The following is a 22,004-nucleotide window of genomic DNA, read 5'->3' as shown; positions in this document are numbered from 1 at the left end:
CGCGTGCCCCTCCCCGCGCTCCCCAAACACGCCTGGAATGGCAGCGCCTCGGGAGCGGCGTTTCTCTTGGCGGCGGATGAAAGGCTGGCGGCGCGCGGCTGGCTGCCGATGAAAGGCCAGGGTTGAGGGTCTGCCCGCGCCAGGCAGCCTTTCATCCAGATCCGTGCTCAGCGATGCTGACAGCTGAGCACTTTTACTCCTTGTTCATCGGTCTCTTGATATTCTAATGAGGGCGCACTGCAGGCTGTGGTTACCGGCCACGACCCCCCCCCCCCCACTCCTTCCTCCGGATTCCCTCACGCCTTTGCCCACTACCCTCTACCCCCCGGAAATCAATCGCCCCATTCACTGAAAACTTCTGTTTGTTTTTCCTTGCAGTTTCTACCTTAAAGAGTCCAAGGGCAGTCGGCGCTGGCTGGTCTTCCTAGAAGGTGAGTGACTCCTCGCCCCCGCCCTCAACGGCGCACCTCGGCCCTCGAATCTAGCTGACAGTCAAGCCTCGCGACCCTTAAACCTTACCCCCTCAAGCTTATAGGTCCTGGCGCTTCTTGTAGGGCGGCATGCTGTACAGTGTACACTAATGGAAGTAGTGTCGCCTAGTTAGAATTGCCTTGTCCCATTTCAATTAACTAGTGCCAAACTGTGGGGCGTAGTGACGTTTGCCGGTGAACTTGTTTTAATCGCGAAAAGCTGTGATAGCCTGAGTCAAAACCATTGCAAATGTATTTTGGGGGATTTTTGGGGGTATTTCCCTGCCGCAAAAGGGAGGAACTTCACCCCAAGACCGCTGTGGGAGAAGTTCAGAAATCCAACACTTTCCACCGAAGTTCAGAATCTTTGTAACGTCGCCTTTATACACGTTATGTTTAACTCGTGTTCATTTTACTCCTAGTTACGTTTGGTGTCATAACATGGAATGAGGTACCCAATAGCACTGCAACACTTCACTTTCTAAACAAGGCGCTTAAACACAAACCCCTCTGGACACAATAGAGGCCCCCAAGTTCGTTCGTTTTTCTCCCTCTTTCACAAAACTTTTTTTTCCATATTGCCCACTGAAAAAACACAAAAGTTAAAGTGGAGTTATATGCAAGTAAGGTAGTGACATTTTCTTACGTAAAAATTTTTTTTATTTGATATTCACTTGAAAAAAACAAAGGTTAGCAGGGACTTATACGTAGTTCTGATTAAAAGAAAAAGTAAAAAAAAAAAAAACACTGCAATTCAATGGTTATACGTAAATGACCTAAGTGTAACTAGCACTACTATGATGCATTGCTTCTAACATCACATATGTTAAGGATGACCTCTGAAATCTGTGGCGGTGCTAATTCTACTTGGGTCATTTATGAATAACTAGTGAATTTCAGTGCAGTGGGTTTTTGTTTTAACACTTTTTTTTAAAATTCGAAATCGTGCATAGAACTCCACATTAACCTTTTGATTTTTTTCAAAGAATATTTTTTATATATATATACATATATATCTATATCAGTAGGGCTATCAAGAGGAGGCATGTGACATGCCTGCTCCTGCTAAAAACTGCGGCACCTGGCTCCTTTGGCTTTCAGACTTCCTTAACCCCTTCAGTGCCCATGACGAGCTGGACTCGTCATGGGCCGCGGTGGCGCTGTGCCCATGACGAGTCCAGCTCGTCATAGACCCCGCCCGCTAATTCAACGGCCGGCACAGGGCGGGGAAAGGGGCGGGCACAGAAGGGGTTAAATAAACTCGATATGTTTAAATCCACCTTCCTTCTCTACCCCAGTCATCCAAGTGGGCTACCCTCAACCCATCTTGGGACTTGACAGTTCTTTTTTCATGCTGATTATAAAACCCTAACCTATCCGTACTTGAAACACCTTCACCCTTGAAGTCAATACCCACTGATCATGCCCTTTCCTGTTCCTGGAATTTCTAGTCCAAGCTCATTTATTCATATTTGTTATAATGGCAACATGCCCTGTCTTCTACTTGCTTGTTCAATAACACATCTTTTCAACTTCAAATCAGAAGTTATTATACAATTTTCTATACATTTTCACAAACAAGTAGCAGAATTGCAGATTAAAACAACATGCTGCCCTTACAGATCCTCTAATGCAGGAGGTTGCCTGTAGAATACAAAGGTGCAAAAACAGGCAACCTCAGATAGCTGCCACAAAAAAATTTCTTATTCAAATCAGTCTGCATCCAGTCTCTAGTTGGTGCTCCTCACACACTAGAAACACCCACCCCAAAAACATAGGACGTAGCATAGATGGCTTGCTTCCCATGGATCTCCATGGGGTTTAACCGCATTCGCTACAACAAATGCCAGATAGCATGGAACAGTCTGCTTTGAAGTGTGTGCGTTGTACTTCCAAAACTGCTGCACATAGCTATTTTGCCTTGCCGACCATGTTAACCAAATGCATACATACATGGTCAAATACTTCCTTTGCGTTAACTGAACCACCTACTTGGGAATACCTCCATCCCTATATGCTTAATACAAAAAAGCCTAAATTGGTAAAATCGAAGTTTTTACTCCTTTCGCCCCTATCCTGGACCTGAAGGTCTCCTCCATCACTTCTTGCACCTTTCCCCGTGAGGCCCATTTCTTTCTTCGGTCGATCTTTCTTCACTAGGTGTGCCCTCCATCAGGTGTATCTTGCTATTTGGTACATCTGGTCTTGCAGATCATGCAGGTAGAAACGGGAACAAAAATCTGACAGCCATGTTTACTTTCTGCAGTTTCACCTTCTTGCCCTGCCCATACCCATTGTGCACCAAATAGGAAGAAATGCAGAAGATAAGGATGACACAACGAGTAAAACTCCCGTTATTGGGTACCAAATGGTGCATGTCACTTCTGATACCCTATGTCTTTTGGTTAGCTTACACACACCGATTTTCTATTTAAAAAGGAAATGTATATGAAATGGGTGCAGGGAATTGCCTTGGGTCTTGTGACCTTTCCTCTAACCCATGTGATTGTTGTCTGAAGGTTGAAGCTCTTCGGCACTTCTGTGTGGACCAGCCATACAGTGATGGTGCTTCTTAGATGATAGAAGCAGAAATGCACACTTACTCTGGTGTGGAAATGTGCCTAAAAGTGGGCAGGGTTATCCTCTTGTCCATGGGTCCAAAGACCAACAAAATAGAGATTGGTACTAGAGTTGGAATAAATAACAAGTTTATTAATCACTCATGATTGGGACCACGTCCACACAACACTCAAGTGCTGCACGAGGTAGTACACTGAATTCACAAACCATCGTCCCTTTTATACCATTTTGTTGCAGTGTAAGCATGTAAACAGAAATGGAAAGAACAGTTTTAGAAATCGATATCCACAAACCAGGGCAGATGAATAACCACTTGATCAGCAAAGTGGGAGGGGGAGCAAGAATGCTTATGGCAGCAGTAAATGGCCAACGGTTAACATCTAAGACCAGGTGCACTAGCAGCTAAAAACCCCCCGCACGTACATTGCTTTAGCTGAGTCAGGAAGTCAACTAAAATAGAAAACACAAGCAGAGTGAAAAAGATGAGCAGCAGAGGACTGGAAAATTACGAAGGATATGAAATGGACACCACAGCAAAAATGACTGTCGCTTATGCTAACGTCAAATATTACACGTTTCCACAGACGACCCTTTTAGCAAAAGGTAAGACATTTTCTTAATGCGTTAAAAGGGGTATGATAAATATCATGTATATCAATTAGCATTATATCGCTGACTTATCGGTTTATTGCTAAACGGGCATTTACATTTTGGACATTCGTTTTAGATGGTAGACAGGTAGTACAAGTGGAAATACAAAGGGAACAAAGCATTGGCCCACATTGGATACATAAACAACAAGAGAAGAGAATTGCAATAATTATTAACTAAGGCCGACGATATTTTCATACCCCATACAGAAAATATGTTCCAGAACCATCCAGCCCAAGTCCATGTTCCTGAGTCTTGATGTATCTCAGTAGCTATATTATGCATTTTGGAAATAGCATCATAAACAGAAGGGGCGTGGTCAGGTATGAACACGCAGCAGCTACTACCGATAATGGGACATGCTCCACCACGATCAGCTAGAATAACGTCTAGCACCATTCTATTTTGCAAAGTCACAATTCTCGTAATTTGGAGTTCTTCTGTAATATTTCCAAGAGCCATTGCGGTCTGATTAGTCACAGGTTCTACTACACGGGTTAAGCGTCTGATCTTCCAACTATTTAAAGCCGCACCAACAAAGAAAAAGGGTCCCAAATTAAAGTCAACATATTGCTGTAATGCAGTGTCAGTTTGATCCACTTCATCATTATTTATTGTTCTTTTGAATCGGTTCAAGGAAATGTCATTTAACAGTTTTTGATCTTTATAATGAGATGCAGGTGCTAAGAACACAGGAGGAAGCAAGAAGGACACATGGCATATGCCAGACCATCTGATTGGTAGATGATAGTAACCTTTACTTACACAAATGAAGTAAGTGTTGTGTGAGGATAGAAAACTGCTATTGTTTGTTCCAGTAATGTTCAATACTGTAGTACAGTCACTTTTTCCCACTGGGATACTACCAAAACTGCTCCCACAAAGATTTGCTCGGGCTCTAGTAACAGTGATAACAGAAGGCCCGTTACCCTTGGCCGTTGGAGTGTTGGGGAAAACATAACATGTGGAGGAATTACCTTTGCGATACTCCTCCTTTTCCCATATAGTTCCTTTGGATTGTGGGTCCCCTTCCTCATCGAGGTAACAAACTTTATTAAGTTTTGCATTAAGTCCTCCTACATCAACTAGAGTTATATTAGCAATTTCAGAGGCCCACAACAGTGCGAACCAGGCTCTACAGGAGCCATTATGCGAGAATGGCAAGAGAATGAAAGGCGCCCCTCCCTTCTTCTGATGAGCTGGCATCATTCCACATACTCAGCAGTTGGTAGTGTTCGTAGCATTAGGAGCATGATGCAACATTTGAACGAAAGTGTTATTGAGATATGACATTCGGTGCTTCTTTTCATGATAACGAAGAGTGAAATAATAATTTTCGATGGGGACAGGAGTAGTAGCAATCAGTAAGTTTCGAGCCGGAGCTACTTCCTCCACAACCCACATTGTCACAGTAATGATAACAGCAGTCGAAGTTAGTCCAGTACCAAACATTGTGTATTTGCTACAGATTTTTTCATCATTCGATTTCTTCTCCTCAGGCATGTTCATCTCGTCGGTAAACAACAGAACAGATAGTGCCCTAAGGTCCTGGGCAGGTGTTGGTTTCTTCACCAACGTTAAGACGAGTAGTCACTAATAGGCTACCCCCCCCCCCTTTGTAGTCCGTCTTTAACCACCCAGGACAGTGGCTCAAACAGTCTCTTTCTGCGATGAAATGTCCATCTTCCTGCATTGAAGCAGATATCTAGATGTACCAGGGATAGTGTGGTCCGGGAAGACGCAGGTGAAGCAGCTCGCCCTTTCTCGGTAATCAGAATGTTGCTATTATCTTTCAGCGCAGTAGGTTCCACCAAGGCGAACTGAAGTTTCTTGCAGTTTGTAACATGCACCCAGTTCTTCCTGTTGGTCACTCGCACTGCAGTTCTGGTAGCAAGGAGGACCTGCTCTGGGCCACGCCAGCGAGGTTCCAAGCAATTCACCCGCTGAAAGACTTTGATCATCACCGGGTCGCCAGGGCGCAAATTGTATCCATCACCTTGCGACCTGTCAGGGGCGCAAATTGTATCCATCACCTTGCGACCTGTCAGGAAGAGCTTCCCGTACCTGCTGATAACTAGAAGACAAGCTGTCAGTTAACTGGGACAAATAGTCACTCATCAACACGTGGGGAATAGCATCTATAGGGCGAGGTTTGGGGACCCCCCAAATATTCATGGGCCTGCCAAAAACAATTTCATGCAGCGTAAGGCCAGATCGTGTATGTGGTATTGAGCAGTGCCGGCAATATCAGGATGATCCCAAACTTGCATGAGTTGTTTTGCTATTGAGGATGCACCAACATGTGCCGGCCCATGTGCCATCTGAATCAAGGGATATAAGAAGGCTGTGGGTAACATCCATTTGGTCATATCTTTATTCCTCCAACAGCCCTCATCATCCAGTGTTCCCTCCTTAGACCATTGATCTAGTTCATCATCGGAGGCAAATTGTTGCATATCCAGCACTTTCTGCTGGCATCATGCCAACGTTCAGCTTGTGACTTCACCACATACATGAATGTGGTACTTCGCTGCATTGCGGTCTAATGGGCTGTGTGATCCGCAAATGCATTACCTGCTCCTATTTTATCAGTCACTTTCTTTTGTGCACTACATTTAACAATTGCCACTTTTTTAGGATAGGTTAGGGCAGTAAGAATATTATGCACCAATTCTCCATGCACCATCTGTCTCATGTGAGGTGAGGAAACCCCTTTCTTTCCACAAGCGACCAAAATTGTGTGCCACCCCGAATGCGTACTGGCTTTCGGTAAAAATATTGACAAGTAAGTCTGTACTAAGCTCATATGCTCTTGTTAGTGTGTATAGTCTGGAGTGCCTAATGCTGGTGCAGAACAAAGAGCTTGGCGTGACTGTTGGAAGGCATTCTGACATTCAGTAGTCCGTGGGAAAGGCATTGGAGTTGCTTTAGTCAAAAGGGCCAACAAAGGTTTAATAATGTGGGAAAAACTTGGGATCCACTGCCTACAAAAAGAAGTAAGGCCAATCAGTGCATGGACATCCTTCTGAGTACGGGGGCACAGCAGTATCTAAAATAGTCTGAATGCGATCTGAAGTGAGTGCACTTCCCTCCTTAGACAGGAGGTGACCTAAATGGGTAACCTGCTGTCTACAAAATTGCAATTTCTTTCTAGATACTTTGTGATTATGTGATGCAAGAAATGATGACAATACCAGTGCACCTTCTTCTCATTGCTCAGGAGTATCTGGTCACAGAAGTCTATTCAACTACACCTGAAATAGTAATAATCCCTAACTAGCTACCAAAATTAAATTCCTCTGAAGTCTCAAGTAAAGCAAAAAATGAGACATAGTATGAACATAGAAGTAGGACTGAAATTTTATCAAAGCCCTAAGCATAGAAAGACTTACTTATCCCTGGATTACAAATGAGTCGGATGGGAGTGAGGTATTTTTACCAGTTGTGCTAAATACATCCTGTTAGCAGCTTTTAATTGGAAAATGGGGCATGACATGTAAAACGTGATGCTCACAACACAGAGTTTCACGTGCATGCATTTATTGCACATTTTCACAAAGCAAATTATGGCAGGTTGGACCATGACAACATTTACCGGGGGAAAATTGATTGCGAGCAGTAAATGAAGGTGCGCTGAAAATTCCAATATGTGCAGTAACGACCACTACCATCCTATGTTCTTAGCACCTCTGGCTTGAGCTGCCCTGACCCTTGTGCTTCAAAAGTGCAAAGCTCGGTTGTATTGACTATTGCCCAGCCCACCTCTCTTCAAAATCCGATCAAACATAGCCCGTTTGCCAACCCTTCTTGTTAGTGACAGCGTGAGGCCGATTCATCGACTGCCCTTTCAGAAAGGGTGTCTGAATCTTTGCTCCATGGCTTCAAAGCACGAAATCAACCCAGACACCAAGCATGCCTTTCTACTAAGGATGCAAGGCCTCTTTCCTAAGTTTTTGTGTAACATGGTGCAGGAGCCCACCCTATGCAGTGTCTTTGACTGTGTTTAGTGTATCTTTATGTGAAGGAACAAAGCCGCCAGCCATGTCTGTTCTCTGGGCTTTGCCCTTTCCGAACGGTCATTTGTCAATGAGTTTTTTTTTTTTTTTACGTCTCGCCACCTGTGCCTCAATTAACAGCTCCTCAGTAACATTAGTTTACACTTTCATAGTAGTGAAATGACTATCCTTGAGACTTGTGACAACATCATTTTTCCAAGTGATTCGATGCTCTCGAGGCGTATAAACACAAACCGCAGTCATGCAACACCAAAAATAGCAAATGAAGCATTACCACTGCTAAATAACACACATGCGCTATTTCAGTACTGCTCTCCTGCATGTGATGAGTGAATTCATTTTCAAGGGTCTGAAAAAAAATATAAGTCCTACATGTTTTAGCTACCAGGGGCCTTAGTCTGTAGAAATACTACAAGTCTTAAATGATTACTCCTCAGAGACCATCACTAAACATGGTGGTAATTTTGAAGTCATTGGTATTTCTTACAACCTGTAGTGTGCTATTACTGTTAGTGGTAGAAATATCACAACGAAAAATTCAAATGTTCTGCAGTAAAAGGTGTATATATTTTTTTAACCTTTGTCGTAACTTTTTACCGCAGCAGAAAATGCCACAGGCTAACATTAAATAGTAGCAATTAAAAGGGAAGTGACAGGAATTGTGGCAAAATTTGGCATCACTAGAGTGTGTTGTTACCATACCTAGACCACTCTTCAGGCATAGGCGTCTCGTTACGGTTTTACCCAGTTTAAGATTTGTTCAGAGCTGAACTTATTTTCGATTCTTCATACTGTTGTTTTAGACCGTCTTATTTTAATGCTGTGGTCAGACTGACAGTAACGCATTTACTGCTGGTTTTAATCCAGTGGAGTGTTTTTGGTTTTTTTTTTTTGTTTTGCAGCAAGGGAAGTTCACTTATGAGATGGGAGGTATTTTAAAACCAGCAGTATTTTGCATTTTCCACCAATGTCCAAATAATGCTTCCTGTTGAGCGCCTTAAACACCTACTATGTAAATGACTATAATCACTGGCAATGCCGAGGACGTAAAGTGCAGAGTATTAATACATCTCACTCTGCTTGAATGTATCACTATGGAACATGTACCACACATAATACTAAGCATGCCTTGCTTCTATCACTGGGCGCATAGTGCAGGTAAAAAAGAGAACAGTTACGTAAATCTACTGAAGTTTATCTGCCTGAAGAACGCAACTTTTATCCTTCCAAATAAAAAAATAAAAAATGAGTACCATTAAATCAGGTAATAGTGACATCCGTCGCAGGGCTTAGCATAGACAAAAGTACACTAAACAAGTTATTATTATTCAAGTGCTACCAAGTATCCAGAGGAGAACAAGACGGGCATATTTAGGCAAAGCCTGTCCTAATAGGCAGCAGTCAGCCCAACCAGCAACAAAGCCAATGGGTTTCAATTTTGTATAGTACACAGAGAGAAAGGCCAATAACAAGAAGGGTCAAATGCACCGATGTAAACAAAGGAAGACAAATACAGGCTTTTATACTCGCACAGAACATACACCTACAAGCACCTAAGCATACAGACAACATACACAAGCACCCAGATGTATGTCAGTTGTGCACAAAAATAGAATCCAGGAAAAATATCCTAGCTAGCATATATCTTGTCGTGGGATGCAATTTTTTTAGATTGGAGCCTTGAACCTTGTTGGAAACTGTATTGTGCTCTTTGCCACGTGTTGCTTGTTCCCGTTTGCTTTCTCTGCACATCAAGAGTCGAATGCTCTCCTTTTGGATCTGACTTGACAGCACAGCAGTCGGCATATCTGTTACCAACTTCTTAAAATATTCAGAGTTGGCTTTGGCTCTACCCAGTGAAGTAACACACTGTTACCTCCTGCTATTGGCTGATTGGTGTATGATCTCATAGAAGCACTATATATAATCACTGACAAAACCATAGGTTTTAAGGACGTTCTAGTTAGAAATTGGCATTTAAAAAACCTTGGAAATTCACTGAAAAAAACCTTAGGTCTCAGGGACGTTATGCTTAGTTGGACATTTCAGTCGTACAAAACCAGAGAAATTCGGCTGTTATAGTTAGTAGAACTAACTATAACTCGCACCCCCGCAATGCTCTGCTGATGACGTCACCTATTACATCACTCTGGACCTGCTCCAGTGACACCACTCGGAGGCAAGCTTGTGCTCTGGGGGGGGGCTCAGCCACTCAGATCTCATAATTCTCAAATATCAATATCTGTAAATCTTTAAATATCTCAAAAATGACTTAATGAAATTAAACCATTTAAAAAAGCGTGCTTTCTGGACCAAGAGCTATCTCTCTGCCAAATTTGGTGTAATTCCGTCCAGCAGTTCAGGCTGTAGCCGTGTCTAAAGTTTCCTATGGAAATTAACATGGAGAAAACATGTTTTGGGACCCCCCCTTTTTTCTTGACACCCCCCCTTGACTAATCGCCCGAAACTATCAACACAGGAGCTGACCTGAGTTAACAATTAGTTTTGAAAATTTTGTGAAGATTCGTCAAATGGTGCCAAAGTTATTGCTAAATCAAAAAACGCTTTTCCTATGGAAACTAGGTTCTAACTATAACTACCTACTGGCGACCGCCTTAATTTTTTTTTTTTCTACATTTGGGGCCAGATGTACGACCCTTACAATTTGCGAGTGGCAAAATGTTATTTATAACAGTGTCTCAGAAACTGTTTGCAATTCCTAATGGGGTCGCAAATTGCATGTCTCATTAATATTCAAGAGGCAGGTGCAATCTGCGACCCCATTGAGAATAGCTAGCACTCCCAGAAATGGCGGCCTGTTGGGGTCAGCAGACCACTATGTCTGTGACTGGTTTTTAAATAAAGCAGTTTTTTTTGTTTTTTTTATATGCAGCCCGTTTTCCTTAAAGGAAAATGGTATGCATTTAAAAAAGAAAAATGACGTTTTGGTTTCATTTTTTTAAGAGTAGCTGTGGTCCATGGAACCACTGCCTGCTCTTAAAAAATATTTTCTCATCCATTCGCAAAGGGGAAGGCGTACCCTGGGGACCCTTTCCCATTTGCGAGTGGTTTACCACCTACTTGAAGTAGGTGATAAACTGTCAGTGTTTTGCAACTGTAATTGCTATTCGGAAGGGATGCCCTTGACATGCCCCTTGCATAATAGCGAGTCACAAACCCTGTTTCGTGAGTCAGTAATAGCTTACAGACTCTCAAAATAAGGTTTGTACATGGGGCAGACCAAACAGGAAATCGGACCATTTGTGACAGCACAAAACGGTCGTACATCTGGACCCAACTTTTGTAAATGTTTTAGTCCAGAATGCAAATGCAACCCAGACGGTTTAGCCTTGCCAATGCTTGTTACTGCTAGTAGTTGCATGATTTCATGTATGTACCTTGTCAATCACCGAGGGCCCTGTGCTCCGCTGTATGCACTTTCCTTTCTTAGGGTGCTGCCTTTTGCCAGGACTACCGGACAACTGCTCATTGGTGGCCTTTTTGTTGTAGCGTTGTCCATGGAGCATGGAATGTGTATATGAGAAGGATGTCCCTTAGTGTGTGGGGGACTGGAATGTGTAGGTGTGAGTGGTGCAACGTTTAGTGAGGTCAGCTGGTGCTGACTTTTATCCTGGGTGCAGCTCTTCTCTTGCGCTCCTTACTATACCTCTATTTTGAGGAGTAAATTGCCATAAAGTTCTCTTTGTCCCTGCACCTTCGTTTGCCACCCCTGCACTTGCGCATCTCCATTGTCATTCCTCAAGACCTACATGCTTTCTCTATGTAGCAATAAGCGCAACATTCCTTTTTTCTTTTCTTCTTGTAGGGGGGTGGTACTGCATTAGCAGGGAGAACTGTGACACCCGGTACCGCACCATGAGAAGTTTCATGAGCTCCAGGGATTGGCCAAGATCAAAATCTGGTAAGCTGACTCCTTCATGAGAAGGGATTTTGAATTCTGAACTAAGAGACATGGTGTCGCCGATACGATAACAAAGATGCACACCAATCACAAGCAACTGCAGTGATACAACCCTATAATTAATCAGAAATACCGTTACCATGGCCTAACTCCTTGGATCACAGATTTTACATGTACACTCCTAACCTCCTTCTCCTCCCCTCAATTCCTGTAGATACCTCCAAAATCCACACAGACCTCTTCACTTCTCAAGTACTCACCCAGACAGTACTCTTGTAGATCTTTTCCTGACGCACCCAAAACTAACACAGACTGCATTTAGTCTCCACACACAAAATGCATATATTGAATTGACCCTTGTATCAAAACAGACATCGTATGATAGTTGGGCTGCCCTGTATCAGCCCAGGCCCAATAATCACAGAGACCCTTTTAGTTAAATGCTGATCATGTTATCCTCTTTGTCATTTTGCAGGCAGTGGCATCCTGTCCTCTCAGCCCGAAGAGAATCCTCATTGGTGGAATGCAAACATGGTGTAAGGAGCAAAATGGGCAAGGACTGGGGGAATGGCAAACTGTGACGGGCGTAGCTCTGCTCTGTTATGGATCTGTTTCCTTCACTTTGTGGTGTATAATTCTATGGGCCCATAGTATTTTGTTGGCTGTTTATCTCATTAAGTAGATGATTTAGCTCTCTGTTGTACGTATGAGCAATTTCATACTAAACTGCATAGCAAGCATACAGTCAACAAGCTATAGGAGAGGAAGATAGTTACTGCATTGTGATGTAGTGTTCTTTAAAGAAGTGTGTCAATTATTTCCTAAACTGGAACTGCACTGGGGTAGTTTGTATGGAAACGGGAATGTTCTAGATCTGGATGCATAGATGAATGGCATGTTTTTCCCATTTTTACACTTCTTAGTCTCCTGTTTGATGGTGCCTGGCTGCAGGTGTGCCAAGAGCCACCAGAGATGGGGGGGGGGGGGGGGGGGGGGGGGGGTTTGTCCGCAAGATAAGCGGGGTTGCTGGTCATGATGGCTTAGTAAATAATGCAGCCGATTTTGAAGAGCTGCTTTAATACAGGCATAACTCGCACACGAGGTGTATGTGCTTAAAGTTTGACAAACAGCTAATTAATCTGTAATAGATGGTTCCTGCAAGAGGAAATAGTTGCACACCTGTTAGATTTTGCTGTTTGTTTTTGTTAATGGTTTACACTAAACCCACCAGAGGTCCCTGTGGGATGGTAAATAGAGTAGATCTTGGTTGTTCTCTCTCGTAGGGAAAAACAGACTAAATTAAAAATGAAAGGTACAGTGCAGGGGATACTGTAAATTGTGTCGTTCTCGTAGTGTGTTAATCGAGACACCTTTTGTCAATGCCCTCATGTTACGGAAAATAAACATTCTAAGTCCAATCACTAGTGGGCAGTATTATAGGCATCATATACATTTTAAAAGCGAGAAAGTGCAAAACTATTATTAAAATGTTGGCTTTTACCAATACTGTTTAGTCCTTTATTCTTCATTGTAGATTTAGCTCATTTTTTTTTTTCTTTTTCCTTCCTGTTATTGGCTTATCTGTACTCTCCATTGGTGGCTTGTATTTTCGCTGGTGGTGTTTATGCTCTGTCATAGTGGTTTATTCTGTGTTGGTGATTAATAGTTGTTCACTCTCACTTAGTGGTGTAGCGTTATCTCTGGTGGTGGTTATTTTTCTTTTCTGCAGGAACTATATATTGTCTTTTAGCATTTTCCTATAGTCTGTTGGTGGTTTTGTTCCCTCTATTGTTGATATGGCTCTCACTGTTGGTTGCATCTCTTTCTCTGTGGGAAATATCTCCCGCTTGGTTGTTTATCTCTTTTGGTTGTGTTTATTTGTTTGCAGTGGTTGTATATCTCACTTTGGTGTATTGTTTGCTCTGTTGGTGCTCCTTGGGTTATTTTTTCTCTGCTCCTGGTACTTTGATTTGGGTTCACCTTTCTGGGGGCAGGGGAGTTCTTTCCCTCTCTTACACCATTGTTCTTTCTTTCTCAGTTGGGGATTTTCTGTTGTAGTGATTTCTTTTCTCTGTTGGTGACTTCAACTGTACCTCTTCTCCGTTTGTAGTTCTTGAATATTCGTTGTTTCTCTGTTACTCTTATCATGAATATTTGTTCTTGTTTATAGTTTGTGTACCCCTGTAGAAGAATTATTTTTATCTGTGGTTTGTCACCATCTCTGTCGATTATATTTGTTAGTAACATATGTCCCACCTTTACTTCGCATCTTTCCTCTGAGAGTTAGCGCCCTCTGTTTTTGATACTTCGTTAACTGCATCTTCCCTGCTCCAGGTTCATTCCGTACTGTTCCAGCGATGTGTGGAGTGGAGCTACACCTAAATCGGAGAAAGGTGAGCTTTTACTGCACTGGTAGTGGTATACAGTGCCAAGCATAAACTGAACTCCAATGGGAATGAGATCATCTCCACTAAACATAGACTCCCCTCCCCAATACGCTCGCTACAGCTGGCTACCTGTCGGCTTTTTCTTTCGATAACAATGGATGAGCAAAAATTTGAATGCAGTAAATGGGAGAGGGGTATTATTTTTAGTTATTGCAGAGTTGATTGTAGAAAACAATATTTAGAGCGCTCTGTGCTCTTTGGCCCTGCCCTGGATGCTCCTCGCTGGCCCTGCCTTTTCAGATGCCTCTAACTAATACTCTACTATAAAATGAACTGTGCCTTGCTTTGTGGCTTACCCCTGGCCTGTTGTGCCTTGCAAGCCTCTTTGGTCTCTTACACTGATTCTGCTGCTCCTACCCTATCTTTGCCTCTTCCCTCCCACACTGATCTGATGTCCAGCAGTATCTATATGTATACACGGGTACCTTATTAGGATTAAAGGAGTGGGCAGCCTTTGACACCTTGAATAATGTAAAGATTTGTTTCCAGGTGGATTCGCCTTTATGGGCGCGTTGATCATCCAGGAAGTGGTAAAGGAGCTTCTTCGAAAGGGCCTGGAGAATGCCAAGGTGCTGCTGTTGGCTGGAAGCAGGTTAGTGCCTATAAGGTTTCAGCACTGAAGAGAAGATGCACTAAGGGCGAGGAGGGTGAAAGTGTTCGCTGAGGAAGAAACGCACTTAAATTAAAGTATCACATAAATTGGAACGCTAGCGTGTTGGGCACATGTTCACAAGATTGTGGGAGCCAGTTTTGAGGTAAATAGAGCACCTGCATCTGTTTATGTATGTGAGACAGGAAGAGAGATGGACGCCTGCACGTGATCAAACCGTTTTTCTAGCAAGGAGGGTTTCTGGGCTTGTTTTAAGGTGTGTGGTAGCAATCTTTAAAATTGGTAGACTCTCCACATTTAGAGGTGTTTTTAGAGTAATCTGTGAGGAGATGCGGGCATCTGCATATTTTCCTATGTATTTGGGAGTCCTCTATATGATCAGTTCCCTTAGCTGGCTCCTGCACACCTTTAAAAAAAAAAGGCTATGCGATCAGGGATATAAACGTGTGTAAAGATGCGTGGAAGCTAGCCATGTGGAGATCAGGAATCCTGCACATTGTTTAGGTTTTTTTTTTGGAAGCTAGCTTAGAAATCAGGGCAACTGTGCATGTTTAGATGTATGCCAGAGCAAGCTATGGGATCAGAGCATATGTCTGATGTTGAACTGGAAGTTGTGCGAAGTTCTGGGGACTTGCTTTGAGCCATCTGGGTTTTAGCTAGGAAGAGAATCTGAACCCTACGGTGCCAAATCGGCAGTCACTCTACAGGAAATTTTAAGTTGAGTTTACAGCTGTGGTCTGTGACCTGCAGTCCCTGACAATCTTTGGGAGACTGGCAATGTCAAAGCATGATTACATTTGTAAAGAGATCTAAGTGTTCCTGCAGTTTGTCTTTCAAGTGCTGTAGGAAATGATGCAGGCATGTTTGCTACGGGAAGCCCCATGGATAGAGTACTGAATTAGAATTCAAGTTAAACTAGAGGCTGAAACTAAAGTTGAGCTATTCATCGTCAAATGTGTCAGTGAACTGATTTAATGTTTTTTTCTGTCAGATAAGTCAATTAGGGTACAGACTATAGAGCTGTACTGCGTTGTGAAAAGGCCTTTTCTTGGAATGCATGGACAATTGAAGGTGGTGTAGGTACTATTTACTACAGGTGTCCAAGGGTCACTATTGCTGTCAAACGCTAGTTGGCTAACTAAGGTACTTCCGTTGGGACTTGACTCTCTAAGGGGAGTAGAATTGAGCAGTCAATGTGTACCCTTGGCAAGAGTAGACTTTAGAAACTCACAGCATGACCCAGTAAATAACATCAAATCAACTCCTTGTTAAATGGGTGCTAGCTTTTTTAATTTACTGGTAAGTAAGCATACTGGTTAAAAATGTAGATACTTAGCATAACGCTGGAAGAGGTTAGAAACCTGTGGGGCTAAGACACATTAACTTCTAGATTATCTTTAACATTTAAAATCCAAAATTGTAAATTGGCCTGTAATGTTGTTCTATGGGCGGCGCACAACTGAATTCTTAAAACTTTGGGCTTCAACACGTTTATTATTCCATTAATAATCAGTCTCTTAGTTATGAGAACACAGTGGCAGGAAAGAAATAAAGTCCAGCAACTTTGATTTCATGTGTCTTGCTCTCTGTATTGATGGTCTCTGCCTGTGGGTTGAATACTTGACAAGTTAATTGGTTGAAGCTGCTTTGGCAGCTTACTATTAAGCAAAATAGTAAACTAAATCCCTTTCAACAAAAAAATTCCATACAAACCACAATGGTCGCATCCAGGTTAAGCCAATTGAGCAATTCTAGGTTGCTAAGTCTGACCAGTTCAAGTTGCACTTGTAAATCAAGTAGTTGGTGTTTATTTAGGAGACTATTCAGGTTCAGAGTCCACTTAAGAATCAAACTGGTCTAAATCTGTTGACTGGATACAGATCTAAGTGGGCTACACCAACGGTGGTATCCTTTGGGGCTATTAAACATTAACTACTCTAATCTCAAATGTGCCTTGCAGTGGACAAGATTTTCCTGTGGCAGCTACACCGATGGGACTAGGGGTGCCCAATGGACCTCAAGGCTTTAGCAGATTCCTCTCTAGGAAGTGTTCTCACGATAAGGAACCATTTGTGATGTAGAACCATGACACCCTTGGGCCAAGGCCTGTAAATGTGGTTCAAACAGTTACCGAATCAGTGTGGTCCACTCCAATCATAGAACCTAATCCCAGCAATTCAAAATAAAGGAGAGGCAAAGATTTCTGCAAGTTTGGGAAAATCTAGACTGAATGATGAAAGGTCTTCTGGCTCAGTGAACTAATGCATTAATTACAGGGATCTGTGTATGACCCCCTGGTCACAAGTTCAAATCCTAACACGTCAACTCGGCCTTTTATCCTCTTGAGGTCGATAGAGTACCAGTGAGTTTGGTAAAAAGGAACATCTTTGAATTAAAACCATGATAATCACGGACCAATGCACACTTTACAAATACCCATCATGTTACGCAAGAGAAGGCAAAACCTCTCTTACTTCACAGGTAGACTCAGTTTCAGGAGGAAACACACAGCACATAGGTGTTCAGTCTGGCAAGTCCATTATGCGGGAAGATCACCATTTTGTGCAGTAATGCACACAGTGTCCCAAAAAGGTACCACACATTCACTTTCAAGTCAAGCACAGGTTCACAGGACACACAACATCCATGCATATCTTGCGTGAGGATAGCGGGAGACTGGATGGATCTTGACTGTGGAGACCCAGCAGACAGTCCTGACATCTGGGGAACAGGTATAGATGTTCGAGCCTCTGAACTGTAGTCACTGCCACCACACCTGTTCTCCTCATAGTCTTGGATGAGTAAGTAGTAGTCTGCCTCAGTTATGCTGGTGGAACCTTGCTGCTGTAACCCAGTGTGTAGAGCCAGGCCCTGCTATAAATGTGATCAGAAGCATCATGACTCGCCCGCTTTGCTGGCTTAAGTGGGGGTTCCCACCGGCCCCAAAAGCCTGATAAGCTGGGTCTTGCCAAAATGTTTTTGTTTTATAGGTCTCCCCAACTTGTAGGTATGCATAAAAGCCTCATAAAACACAGTAAGGGAATACCATGGCAAAGCTGAGGTGTGGGAGGTATGGGTTGCTAAGTGACTCAAGAGACCATGAAAGAATTTATTAAAATATTTAAAAAAAGCAACAGATAGAGTGAGTGCACGAGAGAAAGGAGAGAAAGACAGATGGTACATAGAAATTAGAAAGGAGAGAGCAGAGAAAGAAAGTAGGAAGAAATGTTGGTAGTAAGGAAAGGTGGAAGGAAACTTGCAAGGAAACATGCAAGAAAGGAAGAGTGGTAGGATGAGAGGTTGAAAAGAGCAAATGAAGGAAGGATTAATGAAAGAAGCCGGGATCGATCGACAGAAGGGCCCAAGAACGCTTTGGAGAATGAGTGGAGGATGAAAGGAAGAATGGATGAAAGAGTGAGTGAATGGATGGATGAATGTAATGATGTGCAAACAGAATGGGCATTAGATGGACAGGATGGTAAAAGCATGGATTGATAGAATAATCCAGCATGGGCGGACGGAAAAAAACGTCGGCTTGGTGGGTGAAAGGATGAATGTGTGAATAGATGGGTGGATGAAAAGGTGAAAAAATGGATTAAAGAATTAAAAAATGGACATCTATAGATGAATTGATGGGTGGAGAGCAGGTATGAGGAAGAATGGACAGAAAGATTGATATAAGGGTGAATCCAATTGTTCTAGGATGTGTCGGACTTACTTGTATCTCCAACTCACTGTTATTAGAGGTTTGGTTTAAAGCTGGGGACATTTTAATTTTCTGGCTACTCCCTTGTATGTGATGCATGTGAACATGTGAATCAGACTCGGATTGTCACGTTGAGTAGAGGAAAAATACAGGTTAGGTCAGAAAAAAAAAAACATAATAGCTGTGCCTCCCTGCCTTAAGATATGCAGAAGACTATAATTTAATAACTACTAACTTAAATACTTTTAAGTATGTTGATTTAAAAACTGCAAGTTTTACCTGAGCAAGTGCTTGACGTTTCCTTAACAAACCGTGTTAATTCTGACCTATGTGAGACAGTGGTGGGGTGAAACATATGCCGTTGTGTAATGAGATGAAACTAGTTTGATAATGGTCCCTTCAATACACGTCTTGTGGTTAGACACTTCACAAGCACCTAACCTACCAGGCAAAGGGACACATTAGATCCACTGCCTCCTTTACTCCAACTGCTCTCTGACAAAAGGATTGTTTTTGTGAGGCTTACTTGACCAGTTGCTTGTCACCATGAGTCCTTATTTTTCAGTTGCCTGTCCTAGTTCTTCTCGGTGATTATTTACAGGTTGCTTGCCTATGATTCAATTCTATTTGGCGATTGCCTTCTGCTTTATTTCCTATTGGTCAATTGCCCATCCTTCTAATCTTAGTTTTTCAATTTCCTGCAATTCCTCAGTTGTGGTTCCTCATTGCTTGCGTGTTCATTGGTCATATGCCGGTCCTCCGATTCCTCTCTAGCTTATTGCAAGTCTAAGTACTCATGTGAATCCTCATATGTCGGTTACTTGTCATTTGATTACTTCGTGGTTGGCTGCCCTTTGGCTTCCCTCTATCATTTGAATTTACTGTTGTTTTGTTTTGCTGCTCTTTAGTTGGTGAGTGACTGCCGTTCGCCTGATTGCTGATTACATGTTTGCCTGCCCCGTGATTGTTCATAGGTTGAATGCCGATCAATTGTGTTAATCAGTGGCTGTTGCTTATCCCTCTATTGCCTCATTCATTGATTGCCTGTCAAAGTTCTAATTTGTTTTCCATGGCCAGTTGCTTGCCTCTGATTCTTGCTGGTTCATTGTTCATCTCTGAGGTTTGATTCATTGTCCTAACATCCCCTCACGGTTGCATTCCGGGTCAGTGGTTATTAATTAGGAGATTACATGTCCACTTGTTTATCATTGTTCCGGCTTGGACTTCAGTTCCTCATATATTTGCTTTTCTCGATGCCTCTCAATTTGTTGTGACTCGTATAACGGGTGTTAATTGGAAGAATGTCTACCCTTTTATTACTTGTGGCTGCCTGCATGACCCAGTAAATTTCAAAAGTTGACTGAGTGATTAGCCTTGGAATTACGTATTTCCCTCTATTTGTCAAAATTTCCCGTTGTTAAAATAAATGTTCTCTGGTTTTGTATATTGGGTGATTATAGATTGTTATGCTTTGTGTACTCCTGCCATCTAGTGGTTGGTCGGAAATGTGCATCTAATTTAATCGGCCCCGACAATTGGTCTGCCATGAGATGTTCCATAGTCTGTCAGTGAGCCATTTTCTGCCGTCATTTCCCATCGGTAGTATATATGTTCCTGTAGTCTCTCCTTGGTCGATAGACGGTCCCTCTGATTTCACATTGCCCGTTCTTCGGTTCCACGTTTGTTTACTTTCCATGCGTCTCCTCATGAGTGAGTCAATCCCGGTGATTGCTCATTCTGATTGCTCATTCTGAAAATTTTCATTCGTCAACTACCTACTGACTGGTGCTAATAAGTTTAGCGGCGCAAGCTGGAAGGTTCTCCCTTAAAAAAAAAAAAAAAAATAAATAAAATAAGCTCCTGTCGATATCCGGCATGACAGACCTCTCGCTGAAAAACAGCCTTAGTGTGCGCTCAGCTGTTTACCTCGCAGTCTTCACAGTCTTCAGCCTGCTTACCTCAGATACCACACATATGCGTGACTGATTGCCCAATGAATGGTTGCTGAGCCTTTAATTCTTCATATTTAGTCAACTGATTGTCCCTCTAATTTCTTAATATAATGTTACCTGCATTCGGATTTCTCTTTGGTTGAGTTTCTGCCTGGTCATTTCTAATCGATTGTCTTTTTGTTGCAGTGCTGGTGGCACTGGTGTGCTGCTGAACGTGGATCGGGTGGCAGAGCAGCTAGAGGAATTGGGATATCCTGGGATACAGGTGAGGGGCCTGTCTGACTCTGGCTGGTTCCTGGACAACAAACAGTACCGTAGAACAGACTGCATTGACACCATCACCTGCCCTCCTACAGAAGCCATCCGCAGAGGAGTCAGGTGAGGGCAATGAATCCCCTGGACAACCTGCAACAGTGCATAATCCTCACCCCCATAGTACTGCACAATACACACCGTTCTACTACTGCGCCAATCTCCCTTCTGTTCTACCCTCACCACTTGTAGTATGACAAACTACAACACAGTTGACTTCACTTTACTGAGACCATTTACTCTCATCACATTATGGACAGTGCAGAAATCACCACCCAGGTTATCTGACTGTCTGGTTAGAATGGGCTTCACAGTGCACTGCTTGCACCACTCGCACTACTGAGCCATTCTCATCACTACACTCCATAATTCCACCTTCCACCTAATCTCTCCTCTTACCTCTAATTTCATCCAACCATAAACACACAAATGCCATTCTCATCTCTTCTTGGACATCATAGATGTGTTCTATTGCTTTTTCTTGTTGCCTTCCTGCTCCTCTCACTGCTGCCCTCCCGAACTCCACCCAACCCTGTTGCCAATCATGTGCTAATGCTTCCTCTGTACTCTTAAGCTCTTTCACCTCACTATCTTCAAAACGTCTGTGGCACTCCAAATTCTTATGGCACTACATGTTCATACCTTCAGGACCTCATGTCGCACCTACTGGGTAGTACGCATGAAAACTAACAAAATACTGCCTTCATAACAACATGGAATTATTTAATAATAATAATATTATAATAATCCACATTTGTAAAGCGCGAACAATCACCTGTAAGGGTCTCTAGGCGCTGGGGGGCCTTCGGGAAGATTAAGCAAGCTATTGCCCAGAGTCACATGGTGCTGGGCTAATCTGCCCCCGGCGCCCGGGGATCGAACCGTGATCCCCAAATTCCGGAGTCAGTTGCCCTGGCCACGGCGCCACACCTCTTCCCAAACTCGAAGGTTTGGCAGCATGAGTCTTTCCAGATTCCCATGCTGCACATCATTCCGTCATTGAGTGGTTGGGTATGGAATGGTCTCTACTTGTCTTGTTCTGTTCTTTTTGTTTTTGAGTGGGCGACGTCATTGACCATTTGGTATCGCTCCTTGATGAAGTCAAACATACGCGCAGGAAGCTCCATTTAATGGCTGCCATCTCCAGATTCTGTTTTCCAGTGTTGGATCTGGATGCAGTGGAGATAGCTCCTGGACAAACTGGAGAATGATGTTTTTTTCCATCAAACAATTAGGACAAACTGAAGAACATCATTCAATTCCAATGAACACTGAAGAAGATGGTGTCTTTCACACTGAAGGTCTCGGGTTTCCATAACCCTAGCAGGCCACAAGGTC

The 22,004-nt window shown here is 42.9% G+C and overlaps 1 protein-coding gene across 5 annotated transcripts in view; it reads left to right on the top strand.

Moving 5' to 3' along the window:
• Nucleotides 1–22,004, top strand: part of NOTUM (notum, palmitoleoyl-protein carboxylesterase) — a 125,240-nt gene that overhangs the window by 60,985 nt on the left and 42,251 nt on the right. For all 5 annotated transcript variants that reach the window (XM_085617552.1, XM_085617556.1, XM_085617555.1 and 2 more), the window contains 6 exons: nucleotides 379–431; nucleotides 11,544–11,639; nucleotides 12,115–12,175; nucleotides 13,974–14,032; nucleotides 14,576–14,678; nucleotides 20,541–20,732. In XM_085617552.1, the coding sequence (XP_085473678.1) occupies nucleotides 379–431; nucleotides 11,544–11,639; nucleotides 12,115–12,175; nucleotides 13,974–14,032; nucleotides 14,576–14,678; nucleotides 20,541–20,732 (564 nt within the window). The remainder of the gene's footprint in view (nucleotides 1–378; nucleotides 432–11,543; nucleotides 11,640–12,114; nucleotides 12,176–13,973; nucleotides 14,033–14,575; nucleotides 14,679–20,540; nucleotides 20,733–22,004) is intronic.

Source organism: Triturus cristatus, chromosome 7 (genome assembly GCF_964204655.1).
Source record: "Triturus cristatus chromosome 7, aTriCri1.1, whole genome shotgun sequence".
Classification (NCBI taxonomy): domain Eukaryota; kingdom Metazoa; phylum Chordata; class Amphibia; order Caudata; family Salamandridae; genus Triturus; species Triturus cristatus.
This window is presented reverse-complemented; position numbering and strand designations above follow the sequence as displayed.